The sequence below is a fragment of the Gekko japonicus genome, unplaced genomic scaffold, assembly GCF_001447785.1.
Source record: "Gekko japonicus isolate JY-2015 unplaced genomic scaffold, Gekko_japonicus_V1.1 scaffold1602, whole genome shotgun sequence".
Lineage (NCBI taxonomy): Eukaryota > Metazoa > Chordata > Lepidosauria > Squamata > Gekkonidae > Gekko > Gekko japonicus.
Genome location: NW_015172053.1, coordinates 420,626 through 429,246, shown reverse-complemented (window position 1 = coordinate 429,246; position 8,621 = coordinate 420,626). Strand labels below are relative to the sequence as shown.

Here is an 8,621-nt window from a genome sequence, read left to right as displayed (position 1 = left end):
GTTGTGTGGCCGTGGTCTTGGCATTGTAGAACCGGACGTTTTGCCAGTCGCTCTGACTGGCATCCTCAAAGGTATAACACAAAAAGATGGAGTACTCTTCTGAAAAAAAGAGCTGCGGTGGCTCAAGTGGTTAAGACGTTGAACTGCAGGCTGTGGAAGGTCAGTAGTTCAGCAGTTCGAGACCCTGAGCTGCCGCATGATGGAGTGAGCTCCCCTCTCTAGTTCCAGCTCCTGCCAACCTAACAGTTCGAAAGCAAGAAATTGCAAGCTGATAAATAGGTACCACTTTGGTGGGAAGGTAACAGCATTCTGTGCATCTTCGGACAGCGCTGGCTCTTCGGCTTTGAAACGGAGATGAGCACTGCAACCCTAGAGTGGACTCGACTGGCTTTCGAGCAAGGGAACCTTTACCTTTACTTTTCTGGAACCTGCAGCCGGTGCTAGCTTTTCTCAGCCTCCTCCTCCACCCCCCTCCCCATCGTGTAGACCACGAGGTCCACACGTGGACGTAAGTCTGGCCGCAGGATCTCTTTATCGGCTCAACAGGAGACCCAGGAGAGAGGCACCTGGCTAGGCTCCAGCCTCTCAGAGTCTGCACACTTACTGTGAGTCCCCTCGAGATCAGCGCCCCTCGCTCACTCCACACTCCGGCGGCTGTGGAACGTTTTCCCGCCCGCCGCGTACAGTTTTTTTGCGCTTCTGGCTGGCTCCTGCGAGGTTGGCGGCCGAGCAGCAGGGGGTGTCTTCGCCTTCTTCGCCACCGCCTCTCTCCACTCCTTTGCGGTGCCCTTCGGGCCAAGCGGCAGAAGAAGGAAAACAAAGGCGGGCAAGAGAAGCCGAGGGGCCCGATCGCCTGTTGCCTGACTACCTGCGCCCGGCGTTGGGGACTCTGCCGCGGCCACGGCTCGCCTCCTGCGCGCTGGGGGGAGAATGGCCAAGAGCCGCCGGGCAGCCCCCGTCGCTGCCTTGACGCCTCCGGGCGCGGCGATGGCGGGCATCGTCCTGGCACTCTGCTGCTGCCCCGGGAGCGCTCAGGTGGCTCTGCCGGGCTACCCCGAGGAGCCGGGGCTCAGCCTCTACCCGCCCTACTTCAACCTGGCGGAGACAGCCCACATTTGGGCCACGGCCACCTGCGGCCAGGACGAGAGCCGGAGGCCACGCCTGGAGCTCTACTGCAAGCTAGTCGGGGGCCCCGCGGCCTCCCCCGCGGGCCAAACCATCCAGGTAACCGGGGGGGGAGGGGGGGGCGGCGGCCGGCGGAGTCAGGCTCGCTTCCCGCAAAAGAAGGCGGACAGAGCTCGTAGCTGATTGACTTCTGTTGCGCCGGAGCGCCTCAGCCTTGTGCTCGGCGCTGTACTCCTTAATCCGGCGCGCGAAAGGGTTGCACGAGGAATTGCGGAAGAGAGGGACCTGCCCCGGAGAGGCTTCGGTTTCTGTGCAAAGTGGGCATTCTGGAATAGAGGCGTCTGGGGTTGCCAGTTGCCACCCTATGGCGGGCGGCGGAACGTCTGAAGGACAGCATTTCAGGAGGTGCTCGCCGGGTTCCATCCGATCTCCGACGCCAAACCTCGCACCGGTTGACTGTGTGCGTGTGGCTAAGCGGTTAAAGGTGCAGAAGCCTTGCCGATTTTTTTAAAAGAACCTGCAGAGGCTTACTTAATACCGATTAGTTCTCCTTGCCTTAATCGCCTGCTCACGGTCCAGGTGGCTAAAGGAAATGTTCAGTGCATCTTTATAAGCGAAATGAGGATTCTCCTCCATTTTAATGAAATCAAAGGGTGGTCGTTAAGTTATTTTGCATTAATGAACATCTAATGCTTGTTATTGATTGTGAACAGAGGACCAGGATGTAGTAGTTTAGTTAGTTATTCTGAATCCATCGTATCAGAATCACTGAAGGATGAGAGGGCAATAGTATCATTTTAGAAAGAAACATGTATTCCACCAGGATTTATGAGAGGAGTTATGAATAAGGGAGCAACACACCTGTTTTCCCCAGGCAATCTGTAGCTGCGCCTCCACTGACCCCAGCGCTGCAGTGTGAGGTTGAACCCTGGGGCCTCCTTAATTTCTAATGTGCACTCTACTTCCCATACTGTTATAGCATTGGTTGTTATGCTGGTTGTAGGAAATGTAATTAAAACCAACCAGATGATAGAATAATTGCTTTTATGACTGTATTTTTTAAAACAAGCACTGTGTTGCTGAAGGGTGGGAAAAAGACAAATGAAAGATTCTCAAGCTTGCGGATTCCCTGCCCAAGTTTTTCCTCAGACCTCCCTTTATTTATGAACAAGATACCTATGAACTTAGAATGAAGGGAATTATGTAGTGATGCCAAAGGGAACCTGCATCCTCTTTCTAGGGACTGAGCACCCCATCTTTTCCAGTGCTTCTAGATTATTTACAATTCTTAACTATTCCACCTTTTCAAAAAAAATTCTTGGCCAGACATAACGCCTTACCTCTTAATGAATTATTTGGCAGATTTTCAGATAGTCCGATTAAACAGAGAGGCTGCCCGTGTGGAAGTGCAAAAACAGAAACACCCATTTTTTTCCAGTCATGATTTATATTCTTATATTACATATTATTTTATTTCTCCATTGATTTCACACTTTCCAGTACATTCGCACAATCACCATTTATTATATTTGATATCTGGCAAAGATAAGGCTGTTACCCTATCTGTAGCTCGTTATTTAACTGCTGCCCTGAAGATCTGTCCAAAGGTATAATTGATTCAATGCCTATATGCTTATTTGCATACAGACGCTCTTTTTGCCCTGGGACTGAATGGAGAGGGGGAAATCAAATAAGCCAACAACAAAACAGGTTGCCTACATTCTGGAATCTCTTTCTTCCATGTGTAAGGGTGGAATACCGCTTACTCTTACTGTTCCCGTGTTATGTGTAGGCATGGTCCATGTACCTGTCTTCCTTCCTACTGTGAATGATTCAACTACATTACACTGTGACCTGCTGCACCTCATGGCAAAGAATCATTTTAAAATACTATCTAAACATATGGCTTGGTTTTTCAAGTCCAGAATCCCTGGCCCTTCTAAAGTAAACTTAAGTCACTTATTGCCTGTCGCCCAAAGGTGTGTGAGGAGCGTGAGAATCAAATAATCTGTTTAGAGTCCTCATCAGAGTTACATCCTTCTATGTCTTTTAAAGTCAGTGGGCTTAGAAGGGGGTAACTCTGCTTCGAATGGCACCGTTAGTGTCTCAGAAGCATGAAAATGACAAAATTCCCAAGCTGTTCAGTTTTTGAACCTGTGTGTATCCTATGCAACAGTAAAACGAAAATTCAAAGACTATATTTCAGGGTTGGGTTTAAGAAGATACACTTCCCTTAGGTGTTTTGGCAGTAACTTGTAGGATCTTGCCTATCTGGGAACAGCGGTAGAATAACAAGAAGAGAGCCAGGGTGATGTCATGATCAGAGTGTTGGACTAGGACCAAGGAGACCCACGTTCAGATCCCTGTTTACTGGGTGACCTCAGGCCAGATACTCTCTCTCAGCCTAACCCACCTCACCAGATTGTTCTGAGGACAGAATGGAGGAACAGAAGAGCCATGTATGCTGCCTTAGGCTCTTTGGAGTGAGTGGGATGATAATGTACCAGATAAACAGATTGTAATAAAAGCAATGCCATATAATATAGAAGGGATAATAATGTACCAGATAAACAGATTTTAATAAAAGCAATGCCATATAATATAGAACATTAGTTCTGCATTACACTAGCCTGGTGAGGAATGATGCAAGTTGGTTGCCAGGCCAGTTCTAAATTAGCCAATTTGCTATGTATGTGTTTGATTTCTATCTGTAACTCATTCTCGGTGCTAATGAATGGACAATTTTACCTCGATATATGTTTAAATGAACTAATAGACATAAAAGAGCTTCAGTTGTCTTTGTTTTCCAGGGGAGAAGGCAAACCTTGTCGGAGATGATTTTCCAAGTAGTATTTATGTGCTCTGCAGGAGATTGGTGGTGGTATAGGAAGCAAAGTTTACTAAGGTTATTGTATTCCAAGGGGCAAATTTCTAGCTGCAGACTATCATGTTTTAACATTAGTGGAGGAGTCCCAAGCAGAGTTACACCCTACTATGTCCACTGAAGTCAGTAGTCTTAGAAGAGTGTAACTCCATTTAGGATTTCAGGGTAAGAGGGTTTAAAAATCATTACAATAATCTAAGAAACAAAACACATGAACTAAGCCAAGGATGCAGTTTGAAGACCACTATTTTTATTTTTTTAATTTATGAAATTATTATTATGTGACTTAAGGATAAATGAATATAATTCTTTTGTTTGTATGAGGGTAACGGAGAACCAGAGGACTCCTCTTGTTTAATATTTGTCTTAGATTCCAGTAGAGAGGTCAGCTGTGTTTTGTGTCTAATCCAAGTTCGTGGAAGGATTACTGATAGATCTGCCCTGGCACAAGGAAACATGCTGTGCTGCGTACAGTATTTGTCTAAATGTGAATGCAGTAGCGCTGTCCCTCTCCAGTTTCTAACAAAGCCTCATTGAGACGCATAGCATGAATACTTCTGCAGTTTACCAGACATTCTGCTTCAAGAGGAGTTCCAAATTCTTTCAAAAGCCAAGGAAATCAGCTCTGGAAAATGTGATAGTACAATATATATGTAACACCTCTCTCTAGCGCAGAGGAACTTCGTTGTGGAATAGCATTTTGTGGTTCAACCCCCCTGCCCTCATGAACATGAATTCAGAGAAATAGGAGAAGGTTGCAACAGACATGCCCACATATATTAATGTACCTGGTATAAAAGGGCAGAGAAAGACAAAACCTGTGGAAATTTCAGGTAACATAAGGGCAAGATGGATTATAGCACCTGCAGCTGGAAATTCCAGCTTAAGGTGCAGTGCTGTGCTTGCTTTGCCATAGTCCTATGGTGCTTCAGAGGCATGTATATGAGTCTTGTCTTCATTTCTTGAAATGTATTTGCCATCAGTGAGAACTTTAATGGATATAACTTTAATGGATATAACTTTAAATGGATATAAATGGTCTGACAGGCTCATAGTACTCAGGTATCCCAAGGAGAACTCTTAGGTATTCAAAACTTCCAAATTCCTACAGCTACAAAGATCATGTTTATGCTAAGCATCTTGAATAGCCTGTTCTTAGCTTGGAAGCTAAGCAGGGTAGGCCATAATTTGTACTTGGATGGGAGACCATCGAGGAAGACCAATATGATTATTAATTATGTTTATGTTGGATATGAAAATGTCCTGACTCTACTTGAAGAACAGCATTTGGGGTCATAGGTCCATGACGGCTTCCACTCAGTACTAACCAGCAGCAGCATATATGTGTGCACAAATCTTTAACCATACTTTCAGGATCTTAAGTTTTCTATAAGATGGGTATGGAACTGCATATTTCCTTTGAAAGATCACTGCTTATCATTTCTGCACAAACATTTTCTCTTAATTTACATCTCTTTACTTCATTAGAATAGCATTCTCATTGGTAATTGTGGAAGTGTTGGCTGCAGTACCTGGTAGCTGAGCTTGGTGGAAAATCCCCAAATCTTGGGAATCTGCCTGTAATCTTGCTGCGTTCTGGAGTTCAGAGCACTTATAATTAATCACCAAGCATACTATGCATTCTTATTAACATCTAGTACTCTCCAAAAAGTCTGCACTATCTTCCACTTGTGAAATGCAGTCTATTTTCCCTAATAAATCCGAGCGCTTTTTAATTTTCCTGCATTGATTTTGCAAAATCTTTCTGTCTCCTACCCAGGGGTCATTTGGGGCCGGAGTGTGCCAGAACATCACTCCGGAAGCCCAGGAGCTGGCACAAATGGTGGTGGTGGCAAGCCCCACTCCCTGCGCTGCAGCCAGGGGGAGGCCTGAGGTGGCCCGTCGCCGGCCTCCCTGGGCCCCCACTGGAGCGCTGCGGCCTGTGGGAGATCTGAGGAGGCCCGTTGCCGGCCTCCCTGGGCCCACGTTGGAGCGCTGCAGCTCAGGGGAGGCCTGAGGAGGCCCGTTGCCGGCTTCCTGGGGCCCGTGCCAGAGCTCTGTGGCCTGGAGAAGGCCTTGATCGTGGTAAGTGAGGGAATCTGCGGGGGTGGTGGTGGTGAGAAAGCCTCCCTCCCTCTCCCCATCTAATTGCCCTCTTTCTTTCCCTCCTTTCCTTCTCTCCTTTCCTTTTCTTTCTCTCTTACCCTTTTCTTCCTTCCTTCCTTTCTCTCTTTCCTCCTTCTACGTCACGTCTGGGCAACGGAATAGTGCAGCGCCTGTGTTTTCCCTGCAGGAATGGCTTCTCTCTACTCTCTCTCCCTCTCTTTCCTTCCCTCTTTCCTCCTTCTGCGGCCCAACTCTAGTGAGGCTGGTTGGGGAAGGGAAGTGGAGGCTTTTGAAGATGCCTCCCCCCCTTTTGCTTCCCCGTCTGACACCACTTCCGGTGATGTCAGGGGGCGTGGCATATGCTAATCACCTATTGTGCTAATAGTCTAGTAGCTCATTAGCATACCTTATGCTAATAAGCTCCTGCATTTCTTTTTCTACAAAATGACCCCTGCTCCTACCTGATAAAGTTTTAGAAGCCAAGGTGAAGGGACTATTTGGGATGATCCCTTTTTTCTTAGTTATGAAGCATTATCAAGAGATACACCCTGAGAGGAATGCATATCATCTGCCTTTCCATTTCTCATTTATTTAATTACTTACAGTTTGCCTTTCTTGCTAGGACTCGAGGTGGATTACAAAAATTAGAAAAACAATGCAATAAAGAAAAGCGGTATAAAATATACCACAAACAATGGAACAACTGGATTACAAAAATTAGGGAAAAAATGCAACCCAAGTTCCCCAAGATGATAATTAATAATGAAAATCAGTAACAGCCAAATTAAAATAACTATCCTTAATTTAAAAATGTAAAACATAGTAAGTTTGCATACAATTATAGCAGAGAGAAGGAGGCCAAAGATATGGTGAAATAGCTATGCCTTGATCTGATGCCTGAAGGTGGGCAGGGAGAGGGATAGAGGGGCCTCCTGAGGCCTGGAATTCCAAAGCCTGGGCACACAACTGAGAAGGCTGGTCACCCATATCCACAACAACCACCACCATAGGGCATGTCCTCTAATAACCAGGGAACACAGGTTACTTCATATAGAAAGAGGCAGTCTGTATGATATTGAGCTTCCAAATCATGTAGAGATTTAAAGTTCAAAACAACACCTTCACTTGGACTCAGAAATAAACTGGAAGCCAAACAAGATGTAACACTGGCAGTAGTCTGGTTTCCATGTTCTACATCAGCTGGTGTGATTACTAATGACAGCAATCTAGTCTGGGTATAGTTTGAGTCCAGTGACACCTTTAAAGTGTAAGCTTTCGTGACTGTGTGTCACAGCCTCTAGAACTGTGATATTCAGGAGTGCTGTGCTTCTAGGCAGTCATACCCTACTTCTCTCCTGCTTATAACATAATTCTCCTCTTCTTCATTTTAGTCTCACGACATCAACCCCGTGAAGTATGTTAGGCTGAGAGAGAGTGATTGTCTCAAGGTAGCTGTGCAAGTTTCCATGGCAGAGCGAGAACTGGAATCCTGGCCTCCCAGATTCTTTTCCAGTACTCTAACCATTATACCACTCTGGCTTTCAAACTAAAGTTTCCTACTTCACAAAGTTTGGGAAGAAAAATGTCTAGACAACAAGAGTCTAGGCCATATTTCCATAGGTCTCAGAATCTTGCTGTATACTCATGAAAACTCTAGGAGATGCAGATGATGTGATCATTAAGACATGCACACATACTTGGATGATGAATTCCAGCCAAATTTTAAACATGGTTCCTCGTCTGCTGGAATTGAGGCATGTGTACTCTATCAGATAAGCTAGTGGGGAATGCTTGTCTGCAGCTATTGCCAATGTGAAGTGAAGGGGAAGGTTTTATCCAATGACCTGTTTTCCCTCAGCTTCCATCCGCCACCTTTATTGGCAGCTCTTGTGGAATGTACTTTAAATAACTGAAATATTTTCTGTTCCTGGAGAATGCTTTGACGTACATGTTAGAAACATTACTAAACCTTGTCTTCAGAACACCAAGTGACCTAGTTAAGTAGCAGCAATTCTCCTAAAAGCCTAATAACTGGTAACAAGCTACAATCTTATCAAGTTTGACAGGTTGGATAGGGTGCCAGGGTTAGAGAGTCCCATTCAGGGCATCTATGTATAACAGAATGAATACTCTTTACTGAAAGGTAGAAGTCTGGGAGGCTATGCTGAAAGACCATTACCATGGAATGGTCTATTTTATTTCAGAATGAAATATTATTTTTCTTTCATGATTCATGTATAGGATGCGGCCATTTGTGTGTGCATGTGGAACCATGTCACAAGTTTGTACTGGACCTAGAGGAATGACACGTGCCCCCTGTCTCAGCTCCTAAACCCAGTGTCCCAGTGTCTTCCTCTTTTTACCAAATCTTACTCGCTGCTTCTACTCCCCATATGGAAAGACCATGGCTGCATGCAAAGGAAAGGGTGGGATCAGCGCTTATTTTTCAGACTTAGAGTGCTGCGCCCACCCAGTTACTGCATCCTCTGGCACACCCTGAAAAACA

At 45.7% G+C, this 8,621-nt stretch overlaps 1 protein-coding gene across 1 annotated transcript in view; it reads left to right on the top strand.

The window, feature by feature from the left end:
- The first annotated feature begins 987 nt into the window (after positions 1-987).
- LAMA3 (laminin subunit alpha 3) overlaps positions 988-8,621 on the top strand; it is a 169,607-nt gene continuing 161,973 nt past the window's right edge. The window contains exon 1 of the mRNA XM_015420742.1: positions 988-1,224. Within this exon, the coding sequence (XP_015276228.1) occupies positions 988-1,224 (237 nt within the window). The remainder of the gene's footprint in view (positions 1,225-8,621) is intronic.